The sequence below is a fragment of the Glandiceps talaboti genome, chromosome 9 (genome assembly GCF_964340395.1).
Source record: "Glandiceps talaboti chromosome 9, keGlaTala1.1, whole genome shotgun sequence".
Classification (NCBI taxonomy): Eukaryota; Metazoa; Hemichordata; class Enteropneusta; family Spengelidae; genus Glandiceps; species Glandiceps talaboti.
Genome location: NC_135557.1, coordinates 2,346,187 through 2,365,936, shown reverse-complemented (window position 1 = coordinate 2,365,936; position 19,750 = coordinate 2,346,187). Strand labels below are relative to the sequence as shown.

Sequence of the window (19,750 nt, the reverse complement as noted above, 5' to 3'; positions counted from 1 at the left end):
CGTCTATGGTAGTTACCACTGGGTCCTAACCTTACAACGTCTATGGTAGTTACAACTGGGTCCTGACCTTATAACGTCTATGGTAGTTACCACTGGGTCCTGACCTTACAACGTCTATGGTAGTTACCACTGGGTCCTGACCTTATAACGTCTATGGTAGTTACCACTGGGTCCTAACCTTACAACGTCTATGGTAGTTACAACTGGGTCCTGACCTTATAACGTCTATGGTAGTTACCACTGGGTCCTAACCTTACAACGTCTATGGTAGTTACCACTGGGTCCTGACCTTACAACGTCTATGGTAGTTACCACTAGGTCCTGACCTTATAACGTCTATGGTAGTTACCACTGGGTCCTGACCTTATAACGTCTATGGTAGTTACCACTGGGTCCTAACCTTACAACGTCTATGGTAGTTACCACTGGGTCCTAACCTTACAACGTCTATGGTAGTTACAACTGGGTCCTGACCTTATAACGTCTATGGTAGTTACCACTAGGTCCTAACCTTACAACGTCTATGGTAGTTACCACTGGGTCCTGACCTTACAACGTCTATGGTAGTTACCACTAGGTCCTGACCTTATAACGTCTATGGTAGTTACCACTGGGTCCTGACCTTATAACGTCTATGGTAGTTACCACTGGGTCCTAACCTTACAACGTCTATGGTAGTTACCACTGGGTCCTGACCTTACAACGTCTATGGTAGTTACCACTGGGTCCTGACCTTACAACGTCTATGGTAGTTACCACTGGGTCCTAACCTTACAACGTCTATGGTAGTTACCACTGGGTCCTGACCTTACAACGTCTATGGTAGTTACCACTGGGTCCTGACGTTATAACGTCTATGGTATTTACCACTGGGTCCTGACCTTATAACGTCTATGGTAGTTACCACTGGGTCCTAACCTTATAACGTCTATGGTAGTTACCACTGGGTCCTGACCTTATAACGTCTATGGTAGTTACCACTGGGTCCTGACCTTATAACGTCTATGGTAGTTACCACTGGGTCCTGACCTTACAACGTCTATGGTAGTTACCACTGGGTCCTGACCTTACAACGTCTATGGTAGTTACAACTGGGTCCTGACCTTATAACGTCTATGGTAGTTACCACTGGGTCCTGACCTTTTAACGTCTATGGTAGTTACCACTGGGTCCTAAACTTATAACGTCTATGGTAGTTACCACTGGGTCCTGACCTTATAACGTCTATGGTAGTTACCACTGGGTCCTAAACTTATAACGTCTATGGTAGTTACCACTGGGTCCTGACCTTACAACGTCTATGGTAGTTACCACTGGGTCCTGACCTTACAACGTCTATGGTAGTTACCACTGGGTCCTAACCTTACAACGTCTATGGTAGTTACCACTGGGTCCTGACATTACAACGTCTATGGTAGTTACCACTGGGTCCTAACCTTACAACGTCTATGGTAGTTACAACTGGGTCCTGACCTTATAACGTCTATGGTAGTTACCACTGGGTCCTAACCTTACAACGTCTATGGTAGTTACCACTGGGTCCTGACCTTATAACGTCTATGGTAGTTACCACTGGGTCCTGACCTTATAACGTCTATGGTAGTTACCACTGGGTCCTAAACTTATAACGTCTATGGTAGTTACCACTGGGTCCTGACCTTATAACGTCTATGGTAGTTACCACTGGGTCCTGACCTTATAACGTCTATGGTAGTTACCACTGGGTCCTGACCTTACAACGTCGATATTCAGTAATTAAGAAGTATCATACACTCTTACATACATTAACCTAAGAAAGCACGCTTTTTTTTAGTTTTTTAGTTTTTTTAGTTTAATCACTTATTTGCAAAGTTAGTGATTCCCTTACGGGAGGCATTCAGTTTAAATCTGGTAGTATTATGAATTTATTATAGCCAAAATTCGTAACATTTCTTGACTTCATATGTTTAAGAAATATTTGTATTCCGGGTACAAAAGATATTCATAAGGATTTTATTTCACATTGAACCATATATCTCGACCTGAAGAGTGATAATCTCAATCACCTCAGCATTCAGTTTGTGTACACTTGATACAAATTTATTGGAAAAAACATGACATCATAGATAGTTTATTAGTGAAGTACACAGTGTTGTGGACAATGATTGAAGTTAGCAATTATTCAAGTTTATTGAGAAAAATACAATGCAATGTAATATAATACAAACACGTGGTATTTTTGTGTCAAAATGTACAATTATCAACTATGTAAGGTCAACGAGTTGAGGTAATACATTGCTTGGCATAAGGTTTGCCGCATATCAAAAGTCAGTCGTAGTATTCTACTTACTGGAACATGTATACGTAACCATCACTTGCAATCGATTAAACTCAAACCGGGTATTAAGAAGGCCAGTGATACAATAAGGCCAGGATACAAATAGTAAACTTGTAAACTCACTAACCATAATATTTAGAATGAATTGTGTCTTGTAGGAAATGTAATGATAAATATGAATTAAATAAATGGTACATAGCTACGCATAATATCACGTCTTGTTTAATATCCAGACCCTTAAAGGAGGGCTATCTTTCTAACCACCTTGACTAAGATATTTGTAAGGTTAGTTTGTATCAACGAGTTACCTACTGTAATACTGTACAGTGTAATTGTACGTTTGATAGGTCGAATACACGAGAGAGAGAGAGAGAGAGAGAGAGAGAGAGAGAGAGAGAGAGAGAGAGAGAGAGAGAGAGAGAGAGAGAGAGAGAGAGAGAGAGAGAGAGAGAGAGAGAGAGAGAGAGAGAGAGAGAGAGAGAGAGAGAGAGAGGGGGGGGAGAGAGGGGGGAGAGAGAGAGAGAGAGAGAGAGAGAGAGAGAGAGAGAGAGAGAGAGGGAGAGAGAGAGAGAGTGTGTGTGTGTGTGTGTGTGTTTGTTTGTCTGTGTGTTAATAGCATTGTCCAGTCGTCAAATAAAAATCCATCTATGTTGGTAAAGTAGTGTATTACTTAATATTGATCAATGTGTTAGGGGGACTTTTAAACTTAAATGGATAGCTTGACGTAGAATACTTTGTACATAATTTTGCTGCTTATAACGTTAGTTAATTGGACGTGGGATATTTTGTGTATTATATGGCGTGAATCACCTTGGTTAGTTAATTGGACGTGGGATTTTTTGTGTATTATATGGCGTGAATCACCTTGGTTAGTTAATTGGACGTGGGATATTTTGTATATTATATGGCGTGAATCACCTTGGTTAGTTAATTGGACGTGGGATATTTTGTGTATTATATGGCGTGAATCACCTTGGTTAGTTAATTGGACGTGGGATATTTTGTGTATTATATGGCGTGAATCACCTTGGTTAGTTAATTGGACGTGGGATATTTTGTGCATAATCTGGGGAATCACCCTGGTTTCCCTTGGGAAAATATTCACATGTAACGTAATACTCCATCCAGTTGCCAGTCCTGTCAGTGGTTTCAGCAACTGAACACCCAACACGACGTGAGTCCTTCCAGATCAACTGTGTGAAATGACCTAGGGGGCAAAAAAAATAATAATTGTTTCTGATAACCTGTTCCACCCTATACTAGTTTAAGCATCCAACTCTAAACATTTTTTTATACATTGAAAACAGAAATTTAAGACATTCTTTGTTAAAATAAAACGCAAAACATATAGTAACTATACTTGCTTATCATATTCATACTATAGATAACATGTATCATTTTCTCCATTATTGTCCAGCCAATACTTAAATGAAAAACATCTAAAAAATCAGAATCCAAATTTCCCACTGTAGGTTTCTTTCAATTTCCTGATTTGTGAAAACAAGTTGTATGGTTACGATAACATGGCCTATGGTACACCCCTATCAATACTAAGAAGTACACCACTATCAGTACTAAGAAGTACACCCCTATCAATACTAAGAAGTACACCCCTATCAGTACTGAGAAGTACTCCCCAACCAATGCTAAGAAGTACACCCTATCAGTACTAAGAAGTACATCCCTATCAGTACTGAGAAGTACACCCCTATCAGTACTAAGAAGTACACCCCTATCGGTACTAAGAAGTACACCCCTATCAGTACTAAGAAGTACACCCCTATCAGTACTAAGAAGTACACCCCTATCAGTACTAAGAAGTACACCCCTATAAGTACTGAGAAGTACACCCCTATCAATACTAAGAAGTACACCCCTATCGGTACTAAGAAGTACACCCCTATCGGTACTAAGAAGTACACCCCTATCAGTACTAAGAAGTACACCCCTATCAGTACTAAGAAGTACACCCCTATCAGTACTAAGAAGTACACCCTATAAGTACTAAGAAGTACACCCCTATCAGTACTAAGAAGTACACCCCTATCAGTACTAAGAAGTACATCCCTATCAGTGCTAAGAAGTACACCCCTATCAGTACTAAGAAGTACATCCCTATCAGTACTAAGAAGTACACCCCTATCAGTACTAAGAAGTACACCCCTATCAGTACTAAGAAGTACACCCCTATCAGTACTAAGAAGTACACCCCTATCAGTACTGAGAAGTACACCCCTATCAATACTAAGAAGTACACCCCTATCGGTACTAAGAAGTACACCCCTATCAGTACTAAGAAGTACACCCCTATCAGTACTAAGATGTACACCCCTATCAGTACTAAGAAGTACACCCCTATCAGTACTGAGAAGTACACCCCTATCAATACTAAGAAGTACACCCCTATCGGTACTAAGAAGTACACCCCTATCAGTACTAAGAAGTACACCCCTATCAGTACTAAGAAGTAAACCCCTATCAGTACTAAGAAGTACACCCCTATCAGTACTAAGAAGTACACCCCTATCAGTACTAAGAAGTACACCCTATAAGTACTAAGAAGTACACCCCTATCAATACTAAGAAGTACACCCCTATCAGTACTAAGAAGTACACCCCTATCAGTACTAAGAAGTACATCCCTATCAGTACTAAGAAATACACCCCTATCAGTACTAAGAAGTACACCCCTATCAGTACTAAGAAGTACACCCTTTTACAGTACTAAGAAATACACCCATATCAGTACTAAGAAATACACCCCTATCAGTACTAAGAAGTACTCCCCATCAATACTAAGAAGTACACCCCTATCAGTACTAAGAAGTACACCCCTATCAGTACTAAGAAGTACACCCCTATCAGTACTAAGAAGTACACCCCTATCAGTACTAAGAAGTACACCCCTATCAGTACTAAGAAGTACACCCCTATCAGTACTAAGAAGTACATCCCTATCAGTACTAAGAAGTACACCCTATCAATACTAAGAAGTACACCCCTATCAGTACTAAGAAGTACACCCCTATCAGTACTAAGAAGTACACCCCTATCAATACTAAGAAGTACACCCCTATCAATACTAAGAAGTACACCCCATCAATACTAAGAAGTACACCCCTATCAGTACTAATAAGTATACCCCTATCAGTACTAAGAAGTACACCCCTATCAATACTAAGAAGTACACCCCTATAAGTACAAAGAAGTACACCCCTATCAGTACTAAGAAGTACACCCCTATCAGTACTAAGAAGTACAACCCTATCAGTACTAAGAAGTACACCCCATCAATACTAAGAAGTACATCCCTAACAGTACTAAGAGGTACACCCTATCAATACTAAGAAGTACACCCCTATCAATACTAAGAAGTACACACCTATCAATACTAAGAAGTACACCCCATCAATACTAAGAAGTACACCCCTATCAGTAATAAGAAGTATACCCCTATCAGTACTAAGAAGTACTCCCCTATCAGTACTAAGAAGTACACCCCTATCAGTACTAAGAAGTACATCCCTATCAATACTAAGAAGTACACCCCTATCAGTAATAAGAAATACTCCCCTATCAGTACTAAGAAGTACTCCCCTATCAATACTAAGAAGTACACCCCTATCGGTACTAAGAAGTACACCCTATCAATACTAAGAAGTACACCCCTATCAGTACTAAGAAGTACACCCAATCAATACTAAGAAGTACACCCCTATGAATACTAAGAAGTACACCCTATCAATACTAAGAAGTACACCCCTATCAGTACTAAGAAGTACACCCAATCAATACTAAGAAGTACACCCCTATGAATACTATGAAGTACACCCCTATCAGTACTGAGAAGTACTCCCCAACCAATGCTAAGAAGTACACCCCTATCAATACTAAGAAGTACATCCCTATCAGTATTAAGAAGTATACCCTTATCAGTACTGAGAAATACTCCCAAACCAATGCTAAGAAGTACACCCCTATCAATACTAAGAAGTACATCCCTATCAGTACTAAGAAGTACACCCTTATCAGTACTAAGAAGTACACCCCTATCAATAATAAGAAGTACACCCCTATCAGAACTAAGAAGTACACCCCTATCAGTACTAAGAAGTACACCCCTATCAGTACTAAGAAGTACATCCCTATCAGTACTAAGAAGTACACCCTATCAATATTAAGAAGTACACCCCTATCAGTACTAAGAAGTACACCCCTATCAGTGCTAAGTACACCCCTATCGGTACTAAGAAGTGAATCCCTATCAGTACTGAGAAGTACACCCTTATCAGTACTGAGAAGTACTCCCCAACCTATACTAAGAAGTACACCCCTATCAGCACTAAGAAGTACTCCCCTATCAGCACAAAGAAGTACACCCCTATCAGTACTAAGAAGTACATCACTATCAGTACTAAGAAGTACACCCTATCAGTACTAAGAAGTACACCCCTATCAGTACTAAGTATACCCCTATCGGTACTAAGAAGTGCATCCCTATCAGTACTGAGAAGTACACCCTTATCAGTACTGAGAAGTACTCCCCAACCAATACTAAGAAGTACACCCCTATCAATACTAAGAAGTACACCCCTATCAGTACTAAGAAGTACACCCCTATCAGTACTAAGAAGTACACCCCTATCAATACTAAGAAGTACAACCCATCAATACTAAGAAGTACACCCCTATCAGTACTAATAAGTACATCCATATCAGTACTAAGACGTACACCCCTATCAATACTAAGAAGTACACCCTAACATTACTAAGAAGTACACCCCTGTCAATACTAAGAAGTACACCCCTTTCAGTACTAAAAAGTACTCCCCTATCAGTACTAAGAAGTACACTCCTATCAATACTAAGAAGTACATCCCTATCATTACTAAGAAGTACACCCCTATCAGTAATATGAAATACTCCCCTATCAGTACTAAGAAGTACAACCCTATCAGTACTAAGAAGTACACTCCTATCAATACTAAGAAGTACATCCCTATCAATACTAAGAAGTACACCCTAACATTACTAAGAAGTACACCCCTGTCAATACTAAGAAGTACACCCCTTTCAGTACTAAAAAGTACTCCCCTATCAGTACTAAGAAGTACACTCCTATCAATACTAAGAAGTACATCCCTATCATTACTAAGAAGTACACCCCTATCAGTAATATGAAATACTCCCCTATCAGTACTAAGAAATACTCCCCTATCAATACTAAGAAGTACACCCCTATCAGTACTAAGAAGTACACCCCTATCGGTACTAAGAAGTACACCCTATCAATACTAAGAAGTACACCCCTATCAATACTAAGAAGTACATCCTATCAATACTAAGAAGTACACCCCTATCAGTACTGAGAAGTACTCCCCAACCAATGCTAAGAAGTACACCCCTATCAATACTTAGAAGTACATCCCTATCAGTATTAAGAAGTATACCCCTATCAGTACTGAGAAATACTCCCCAACCAATGCTAAGAAGTACACCCCTATCAGTACTAAGAAGTACACCCCTATCAGTACTAAGAAGTACACCCCTATCAGTACTAAGAAGTACATCCCTATCAGTACTAAGGCGTACACCCTATCAATACTAAGAAGTACACCCCTATCAGTACTAAGAAGTACACCCCTATCAGTACTAATTACACCCTTATCGGTACTAAGAAGTGCATCCCTATCAGTACTGAGAAGTACACCCTTATCAGTACTGAGAAGTACTCCCCAACCAATACTAAGAAGTACACCCCTATCAATACTAAGAAGTACACCCCTATCAGTACTAATAAGTACACCCCTAGCAATACTAAGAAGTGCACCCCTATTAGTACTAAGAAGTACATCCCTATCAGTACTGACAAGTACACCCCTATTACTACTAAGAAGTACACCCCTATCAGTACTAAGTACACCCCTATCAGTACTAAGAAGTACACCCCTATCAGTACTAAGAAGTACACCCCTATTAGTACTAAGAATTACACCCCTATCAGTACTGAGAAGTACTCCCCAACCAATACTAAGAAGTACACCCCTATCAATACTAAGAAGTACACCCCTATCAGTACTAAGAAGTACACCCATATCAGTACTAAGAAGTACACCCCTATCAATACTAAGAAGTACACCCCTATCAGTACTAAGAAGTACACCCTATCAATACTAAGAAGTACACCCCTATCAGTACTAAGAAGTACACCCCTATCAGTACTGAGTACTCCCCAACCAATACTAATAAGTACACCCCTATCAGTACTAAGAAGTACACCCCTATCAGTACTAAGAAGTACACCTCTATCAGTACTAAGAAGTACATCCCTATCAATACTAAGAAGTACACCCCTATCAGTACTAAGAAGTACACCCCTATCAGTACTAAGAAGTACATCCCTATCAGTACTAAGAAGTACACCTCTATCAGTACTAAGAAGTACATCCCTATCAATACTAAGAAGTACACCCCTATCAGTACTAAGAAGTACACCCCTATCAGTACTAAGAAGTACACCCCTATCAGTACTAAGAAGTACACCCCTATCAGTACTAAGAAGTACACCTCTATCAGTACTAAGAAGTACATCCCTATCAATACTAAGAAGTACACCCCTATCAGTACTAAGAAGTACACCCCTATCAGTACTAAGAAGTACATCCCTATCAGTACTAAGAAGTACACCTCTATCAGTACTAAGAAGTTAAGAAGTACACCTCTATCAGTACTAAGAAGTACACCCCTATCAATACTAAGAAGTACACCCCTATCAGTACTAAGAAGTACACCCCTATCAGTACTAAGAAGTACTCCCCTATCAATACTAAGACGTACACCCCTATCAGTACTAAGAAGTACACCCCTATCAATACTAAGAAGTACACCCCTATCAGTACTAAGAAGTACACCCCTATCAGTACTAAGAAGTACACCCCTATCAGTACTAAGAAGTACTCCCCAACCAATGCTAAGAAGTACACCCTCTCAATATAAGCACATGAACTATCAATTATCTTGTTGTCATGACGTATTAAAGTGAGAGTCCCTGCAAAGGTGGCCTTGTTTTTAACGACATATCTTTCATATTTAGTTATGATATGATAAACAATTCTTCAACTCAGTTTTGTCATGTTACTCTCAATTTGTAATGAATCACCACAGTACTTTATTATTTACATGGTAATTTTCAACCCAAATGACTAAATTGATATGTTTACCTTCTTATTTTTCTTACAATGGAATTTTATGATCCATGACGACACATATTGGGCGTTTTGATACATTACTATATATTCCCTTAACGTCAACTTTCCCCAACTGTATCACAACATGAAATTTGCTAGTATACATACCTGTCTCAGATGCAAAGTTAGGATTTGCATAATCGTAGAATTGAATTTCGTCATACCACATCTTAGCGAAACCATACCCTGTAAAGTCAACAGAAAATATATCAATGAGGTGTTCTGGATGGGGAGCGGGGGAAAATGATTAATAGCTATAATTAAGCTTAAATTACTAATACATTCAACATAGTGTCCCATCATCGCATGGGCATTTGTTCCCATACATATTTGTAAATAACAGACATTATTTGATGTTATTTTATGCAAGGTAAGCTAGGGTCAAGTCAGTTTCACTTTCTTTTCATCTCGTCTGCTGAACACACACATATTATATGATATTATAGTTTCCAACTACGATGGGGTATATTACTTATCAAGTATAATCACTGTCACGTACTCGGGAGGCGATATGTTACTTTAAATATTCTCCAATGAAGTTTGATTTCAGTGATGTGTATGCTCGGTTAACCAAATCTAATGGGTAAGTTACATTGTCATTGAGTCACATTTGTTGATAGATCGATCCTGACTATACTTATTGCCAACATGTCAAGTCCAATACAATAATGTGTTGACAAAAGGATTCATGTACGGTGCTTAGTTTTTTAGATTTACCAGATATTGAAGTACTATCCAGGACAGCTTGCATAGCCAGGTTTTCACCAAAGGGATTGTCGTGGGCGTGTTCAACTCTTTTGATGGCGGCGTTGCTGTTAGATACCCCTATGGAAAACTGCTCTTCTTGTATATCCCAAACCAAAGGGTTCACTCCATGTAGACAACGGAAGTAGTTCATAGCTTCTAATAGTTGGTCGTTTAGTGCTTTCAGATCGCCATTTAATTTATCAACTTGGCTAGGTTTCAAACAACCCTTCTTACCAGTCTCCCCATATCCTAAACGAAAAATAAATAATGAATCGTGAATATGAATTGCCATGTCAAACCCTGTTATAAACATACAATGCATCGATAACATGCTGACTCTCGTCAAGCAAAACTGGATCACAGTAAAGACGATGAACTTTTAATTTGGCGTTTCTTGGTAACTCTTCAAAGTGTATGTGATGTGGTATGAAATTTTTTTACGTACAGCGCCATCAATTTGTATTATACTGTCATTCACAGACTATCCATCGACCGTGGCCCCTATGACTACGCTATCTCCGGAGAATAAAGGTAAGGATTTATATCCACCAATATTGTACATTTCAACAACCAATATTGTACATTTCAAAAACCAATATTGTACATTTCAACAACCAATATCGATAACAAATAATTCTAGTAATACGATCTCACTCAAACTGGAGTTCTAAATTGGCCAATAGATTTAATAGAGTAACCAGTGACCATATCGGACCGATAGTACCGAAATAGATCCATTCTAATTCAAATATTTTTTTCCCTTGATTTAAATGAGAAAGAATTTGAGGTTCCTTTATAAAGCCATGATGAATGTTTGACTTTTATTTTTGAGAAGTATAGTAGATATTAAGATAAGATTTAGATATTATGTTTATTATCACATATTTATATGTGTATGTATGTATGTATGTATGTATGTATGTATGTATGTATGTATGTATGTATGTATGTATGTATGTATGTATGTATGTATGTATGTATGTATGTCTGTCTGTCTGTCTGTCTGTCTGTCTGTCTGTCTGTCTGTCTGTCTGTCTGTCTGTCTGTCTGTCTGAATGTTTGTATGTCTGTCTGTCTGTCTGTCTGTCTGTCTGTCTGTCTGTCTGTCTGTCTGTCTGTCTGTCTGTCTGTCTGTCTAGTATGTGTATGTATGTATGTATGTATGTATGTATGTATGTATGTATGTATGTATGTATGTATATGTATGTATGTATGTATGTATGTATGTATGTATGTATGTATGTATGTATGTATGTGTGTGTGTGTGTATGTATGCATGTATGTATGTATGTATGTATGTATGTATGTATGTATGTATGTATGTATGTATGTATGTATGTATGTATGTATGTATGTATGTATGTGTGTGTGTGTGTGTGTGTGTGTGTGTATGTATGTATGTATGTATGTATGTATGTATGTATGTATGTGTGTGTGTGTGTGTGCGTCCGTGCGTGCGTCTGCATACATGCATGCATGCATGCATGTATGTATGTATGTATGTATGTACGTACGTACGTACGTACGTACGTACGTACGTACGTACGTACGTATGTATGTATGTATGTATGTATGTATGTATGTATGTATGTATGTATGTATGTATGTATGTGTGTGTGTGTGTGCGTCCGTGAGTGCGTCTACATGCATGCATGCATGCATGCATGTATGTATGTATGTATGTATGTATGTATGTATGTATGTACGTACGTACGTACGTACGTACGTACGTATGTATGTATGTATGTATGTATGTATGTATGTATGTATGTATGTATGTATGTATGTATGTATGCCTGCCTGCCTGTAGGTAGGTAGGTAGGTAGTTTAGGTAGGTAGGTAATTATAAGTAAGCAGGCAGGCAGGTAGGTTACAAATCTGATTAAAATCTGATGTGTTGACAGCGGCTAGATGTCTTTATTTAACTATATTTTCACGGTCTTGTATCGTTTGTTTTGTTCCTGGTGATCCCCGCCTTCCCATCTGACCCTATGTAATAGAAAAATGCCATTTGAATCTCCCGCTTTTGAGTAGCCAATCAGGATGAGCGTTACGTTGGTAGCTGCGTACACTGGAAAAATTGAAGAAGAAAAAAATAACATACACACGAGGATTGCGTTGACGACAGAATCCGGCGGTGGTTGCGGCACCATATCTCCGAATGATCTTGAAAGAACATGCTGATTGGTTGAAGCATCCTTGTCATTCAATCGAGGTTTTCTATTACACGGGGTCAGTTGTGGGAAGGCGGCGATCACACAGAACAAAACTAACGACACAAAACGATGAAAATAGATGTAAATAAAGACATCTCGCTGCTTTCAACAGATTTTAATCAGATTGGTAGGTAGATGTGTAGATGTAGGTAGGTACGTGCATGTGTGTGTGTGTGTGTGTGTGTGTGTGTGTGTGTGTGTGTGTGTGTGTGTGTGCGCGCATTCCTGCCAGCGTGCGGATGATAAATCATTTCTCATGTTCCAGCACATCCTCAATAAAGCCACTTCCGCATTTACCCATGTATCTCTCTGTCCCTCGGTTATTTCTATCCAACTCAAACCTTCCTCTAATCATGAGGTAATAAAATACACAAAATTAAAAGAAGGTAGGGCGCCATCGGTTGGTCAAGGTTGGTTGCTGTTAAACCCATAGCTTAAATTAACTCTGGGTTCTTAATCTCTACCTATCCATTAAGTTATTAATGACAATGTTTAAAATGAAACTCGCAGAGATGGATATAAATATAACATCTGTCCTTGGTAACAGAAATGCATATAAATATAACCTTTGTCCATGGTAACAGACAGGGATATAAATATAACCTCTGTCCTTGGTAACAGACAGGGATATAAATATAACATCTGTCCTTGGTAACAGACAGGGATATAAATATAACCTCTGTCCTTGGTAACAGACAGGGATATAAATATAACCTTTGTCCTTGGTAACAGACAGGGATCTAAATATAACCTTTGTCCTTGGTAACAGACAGGGATCTAAATATAACCTCTGTCCTTGGTAACAGACAGGGATATAAATATAACATCTGTCCTTGGTAACAGACAGGGATATAAATATAACATCCGTCCTTGGTAACAAACAGGGATATAAATATAACCTTTGTCCTTGGTAACAGACAGGGATATAAATATAACCTCTGTCCTTGGTAACAGACAGGGATATAAAATATAACATCTGTCCTTGGTAACAGACAGGGATATAAATATAACCTGTGTCCTTGGTAACAGACAGGGATATAAATATAACCTCTGTCCTTGGTAACAGACAGGGATATAAATATAACCTCTGTCCTTGGTAACAGACAGGGATATAAATATAACATCTGTCCTTGGTAACAGACAGGGATATAAAATATAACCTTTGTCCTTGGTAACAGACAGGGATATAAATATAACCTCTGTCCTTGGTAACAGACAGGGATATAAATATAACCTCTGTCCTTGGTAACAGACAGGGATATAAATATAACATCTGTCCTTGGTAACAGACAGGGATATAAATATAACCTTTGTCCTTGGTAACAGACAGGGATATAAATATAACCTTTGTCCTTGGTAACAGACAGGGATATAAATATAACCTTTGTCCTTGGTAACAGACAGGGATATAAATATAACCTCTGTCCTTGGTAACAGACAGGGATATAAATATAACCTCTGTCCTTGGTAACAGACAGGGATATAAATATAACATCTGTCCTTGGTAACAGACATGGATATAAAATATAACCTTTGTCCTTGGTAACAGACAGGGATATAAATATAACCTGTGTCCTTGGTAACAGACAGGGATATAAATATAACCTCTGTTCTTGGTAACAGACAGGGATATAAATATAACCTGTGTCCTTGGTAACAGACAGGGATATAAATATAACCTGTGTCCTTGGTAACAGACAGGGATATAAATATAACCTCTGTCCTTGGTAACAGACAGGGATATAAATATAACCTTTGTCCTTGGTAACAGAAATGCATATAAATATAACCTCTGTCCTTGGTAACAGACAGGGATATAAATATAACCTCTGTCCTTGGTAACAGACATGGATATAAATATAACATCTGTCCTTGGTAACAGACAGGGATATAAAATATAACATCTGTCCTTGGTAACAGACAGGGATATAAATATAACTTCTGTCCTTGGTAACAGACATGGATATGAATATAACCTGTGTCCTTGGTAACAGACAGGGATATAAATATAACCTCTGTCCTTGGTAACAGACAGGGATATAAAATATAACCTCTGTCCTTGGTAACAGACAGGGATATAAATATAACCTTTGTCCTTGGTAACAGACAGGGATATAAATATAACCTCTCTCCTTGGTAACAGACAGGGATATAAATATAACCTTTGTCCTTGGTAACAGACAGGGATATAAAATATAACATCTGTCCTTGGTAACAGACAGGGATATAAATATAACCTCTGTCCTTGGTAACAGAAATGCATATAAATATAACCTCTGTCCTTGGTAACAGACAGGGATATAAATATAACCTCTGTCCTTGGTAATAGATATGGATATAAATATAACCTTTGTCCTTGGTAACAGACAGGGATATAAATATAACCTCTGTCCTTGGTAACAGACATGGATATAAATATAACCTTTGTCCTTGGTAACAGACATGGATATAAATATAACATCTGTCCTTGGTAACATACAGGGATATAAAATATAACCTCTGTCCTTGGTAACAGACAGGGATATAAATATAACCTCTGTCCTTGGTAACAGACATGGATATAAATATAACCTTTGTCCTTGGTAACAGACAGGGATATAAATATAACCTGTGTCCTTGGTAACAGACAGGGATATAAATATAACCTCTGTCCTTGGTAACAGACAGGGATATAAATACAACCTCTGTCCTTGGTAACAGAAATGCATATAAATACAACCTCTGTCCTTGGTAACAGACAGGGATATAAATATAACCTCTGTCCTTGGTAACAGAAATGGATATAAATATAACCTCTGTCCATGGTAACAGACATGGATATAAATATAACATCTGTCCTTGGTAACAGAAATGGATATAAATATAACCTGTGTCCTTGGTAACAGAAATGGATATAAATATAACCTTTGTCCTTGGTAACAGAAATGGATATAAATACAACCTGTGTCCTTGGTAACAGACAGGGATATAAATATAACCTCTGTCCTTGGTAACAGAAATGGATATAAATATAACCTTTGTCCATGGTAACAGACAGGGATATAAATATAACCTCTGTCCTTGGTAACAGACAGGGATATAAATATAACCTCTGTCCTTGGTAACAGACAGGGATATAAAATATAACCTCTGTCCTTGGTAACAGACAGGGATATAAAATATAACCTCTGTCTTTGGTAACAGACAGGGATATAAAATATAACCTCTGTCCATGGTAACAGACATGGATATAAATATAACCTCTGTCCTTGGTAACAGACAGGGATATAAATATAACCTTTGTCCTTGGTAACAGACAGGGATATAAATATAACCTCTGTCCTTGGTAACAGACAGGGATATAAAATATAAACTCTGTCCTTGGTAACAGACAGGGATATAAATATAACCTGTGTCCTTGGTAACAGACAGGGATATAAATATAACCTCTGTCCTTGGTAACAGACAGGGATATAAATATAACCTCTGTCCTTGGTAACAGACAGGGATATAAATATAACATCTGTCCTTGGTAACAGACAGGGATATAAATATAAACTGTGTCCTTGGTAACAGACAGGGATATAAATATAACATCTGTCCTTGGTAACAGACAGGGATATAAATATAACCTCTGTCCTTGGTAACAGACAGGGATATAAATATAACCTCTGTCCTTGGTAACAGACAGGGATATAAATATAACCTCTGTCCTTGGTAACAGACAGGGATATAAATATAACCTGTGTCCTTGGTAACAGACAGGGATATAAAATATAACCTCTGTCCATGGTAACAGACAGGGATATAAATATAACCTGTGTCCTTGGTAACAGACAGGGATATAAATATAACATCTGTCCTTGTTAACAGACAGGGATATAAATACAACCTCTGTCCTTGGTAACAGAAATGCATATAAATACAACCTCTGTCCTTGGTAACAGACAGGGATATAAATATAACCTCTGTCCATGGTAACAGACATGGATATAAATATAACATCTGTCCTTGGTAACAGAAATGGATATAAATATAACCTGTGTCCTTGGTAACAGAAATGGATATAAATATAACCTTTGTCCTTGGTAACAGAAATGGATATAAATATAACCTTTGTCCATGGTAACAGACAGGGATATAAATATAACCTCTGTCCTTGGTAACAGACAGGGATATAAATATAACCTCTGTCCTTGGTAACAGACAGGGATATAAAATATAACCTCTGTCCTTGGTAACAGACAGGGATATAAAATATAACCTCTGTCTTTGGTAACAGACAGGGATATAAAATATAACCTCTGTCCATGGTAACAGACATGGATATAAATATAACCTCTGTCCTTGGTAACAGACAGGGATATAAATATAACCTTTGTCCTTGGTAACAGACAGGGATATAAATATAACCTCTGTCCTTGGTAACAGACAGGGATATAAAATATAACCTCTGTCCTTGGTAACAGACAGGGATATAAATATAACCTGTGTCCTTGGTAACAGACAGGGATATAAATATAACCTCTGTCCTTGGTAACAGACATGGATATAAATATAACCTCTGTCCTTGGTAACAGACAGGGATATAAATATAACATCTGTCCTTGGTAACAGACAGGGATATAAATATAACCTGTGTCCTTGGTAACAGACAGGGATATAAATATAACCTCTGTCCTTGGTAACAGACAGGGATATAAATATAACCTGTGTCCTTGGTAACAGACAGGGATATAAAATATAACCTCTGTCCATGGTAACAGACAGGGATATAAATATAACCTGTGTCCTTGGTAACAGACAGGGATATAAATATAACATCTGTCCTTGTTAACAGACAGGGATATAAATACAACCTGTGTCCTTGGTAACAGACAGGGATATAAATATAACCTCTGTCCTTGGTAACAGAAATGGATATAAAATATAACATCTGTCCTTGGTAACAGACAGGGATATAAATATAACCTCTGTCCTTGGTAACAGACAGGGATATAAAATATAACATCTGTCCTTGGTAACAGACATGGATATAAAATATAACCTTTGACCATGGTAACAGACAGGGATATAAATATAACCTCTGTCCTTGGTAACAGACAGGGATATAAATATAACCTCTGTCCTTGGTAACAGACAGGGATATAAATATAACCTTTGTCTTTGGTAACAGACATGGATATAAAATATAACCTCTGTCCTTGGTAACAGACAGGGATATAAATATAACCTCTGTCCTTGGTAACAGACAGGGATATAAATATAACATCTGTCCTTGGTAACAGACAGGGATATAAAATATAACATCTGTCCATGGTAACAGACAGGGATATAAAATATAACCTCTGTCCTTGGTAACAGACAAGGATATAAAATATAACCTTTGTCCTTGGTAACAGACAGGGATATAAATATAACCTCTGTCCTTGGTAACAGACATGGATATAAATATAACATCTGTCCTTGGTAACAGACAGGGATATAAAATATAACCTCTGTCCTTGGTAACAGACAGGGATATAAATATAACATCTGTCCTTGGTAACAGACAGGGATATAAATATAACCTTTGTCCTTGGTAACAGACAGGGATATAAATATAACATCTGTCCTTGGTAACAGACAGGGATATAAAATATAACCTCTGTCCTTGGTAACAGACAGGGATATAAATATAACATCTGTCCTTGGTAACAGACAGGGATATAAATATAACCTGTGTCCTTGGTAACAGACAGGGATATAAATATAACATCTGTCCTTGGTAACAGACAGGGATATAAATATAACATCTGTCCTTGGTAACAGACATGGATATAAAATATAACATCTGTCCCTGATCGTTAATAGAGTTAATTAGAGAAAATTCATAAACATACCACAATCCATTTCGTCACCAGCTCCACTGTCTGTACACTGGATAAAGCCATCACAGAACTGTGTCTCCTTAATACACATATTGCCACATCTAAATGGGGCGTGTTTGTACGCAGAACCACATCCTTCACTATCATAATAGGGTACCTCTGGACCTGTGTAGTAAAATAACACATGAAAAATAGTATATAACAAAAACACAGGGACAAACTGTATCTTCTACATTTGCATCTCTGTTGAAGCTTACCATTTAAAAAAAACATTTGCTGTGAAACAACCTCATACATGCACACACCCAATGGATACTTTTGAGAGTATTTAGGTTGGCACACACATATAAAGATATACATACATACATACATACATACATACATACATACATACATACATACATACATACATACATACATACATAGAAATGCATAAGGAACTAATAAACCAGTCCGTATATATAGCTGTTAAATCCGACGTTTCGAATAAATATTCTTTTTCAAAGGAAAAATTGGCGAGACAGAGAAATGCCAGGTGAACACCCGAACATTTCTAAATATAATGGAACAAAACCGCGCGTGATATAAATGAACTCTTATACGTGGGATAAGTTCTTAAATTCGCACGCACCTAATAGAACCCAATAGAATACGCCTGAAATTTAAAAAAATACCCAATAATCATGATAATTAGATTGGGAAAGACGAGAATAATCTATTAATTTCAAGGGGTTCCAGCGTTTCAAGACGGAAAATGATTTCTTCTTCCTTCAACGTCAAAGCTTTCTCATCACCAGAAAGCTTACAAATTCCTGAAATGGACATATCTGATACATTATGATCGTTTCTAATAAAATGCATAGATACGGGATAGTTACGATTCTTTTGTCTGGTCAAACGGAGATGTTCCACGAAACGATCACCAAGACGACGTACAGTTGAACCTATATATAGAAAACCACATTTTTGACATGTAATGCAATACACTACATTAGTACTAATACAAGTAAATCTACTTGTAACAGGCACACTGTTCTTAGGGCCAAAAACATGATTAGTATTAATAATGAAACGACATGTACCACATCGAGTACGATCGCACGGAAAAGAACCAGCATTAGCTTCCAATTCACGTTGTTCTGTACGTACCACCATATCTCTAAGACTGGTATCACGACGCCAAGCTGTTAATGGTACTGCAGGAAACAATAAATTGGTAACCCTATTAGAACGTAAGATATTAAAATGCTTGTATATAATGTGTTTAACTCTAGTTGAAAAGGGATGGTATGTAAGAGCTAGTATGGGACGATCGTTGTTACTCCTCTGATCATGTGATTTGATACAAGCTTCCCTAGACAAAGATGATACTTT

General features: G+C 37.8%; 1 protein-coding gene across 1 annotated transcript in view; it reads right to left on the bottom strand.

The window, feature by feature from the left end:
• Positions 1 to 3,348: 3,348 nt before the first annotated feature.
• LOC144440428 (Golgi-associated plant pathogenesis-related protein 1-like) overlaps positions 3,349 to 19,750 on the bottom strand; it is a 19,159-nt gene continuing 2,757 nt past the window's right edge. The window contains exons 2-5 of the mRNA XM_078129800.1: positions 18,389 to 18,541; positions 10,282 to 10,560; positions 9,673 to 9,750; positions 3,349 to 3,524 (exon numbers count right to left, since the gene is read on the bottom strand). Of these exons, the coding sequence (XP_077985926.1) occupies positions 3,349 to 3,524; positions 9,673 to 9,750; positions 10,282 to 10,560; positions 18,389 to 18,541 (686 nt within the window). The remainder of the gene's footprint in view (positions 3,525 to 9,672; positions 9,751 to 10,281; positions 10,561 to 18,388; positions 18,542 to 19,750) is intronic.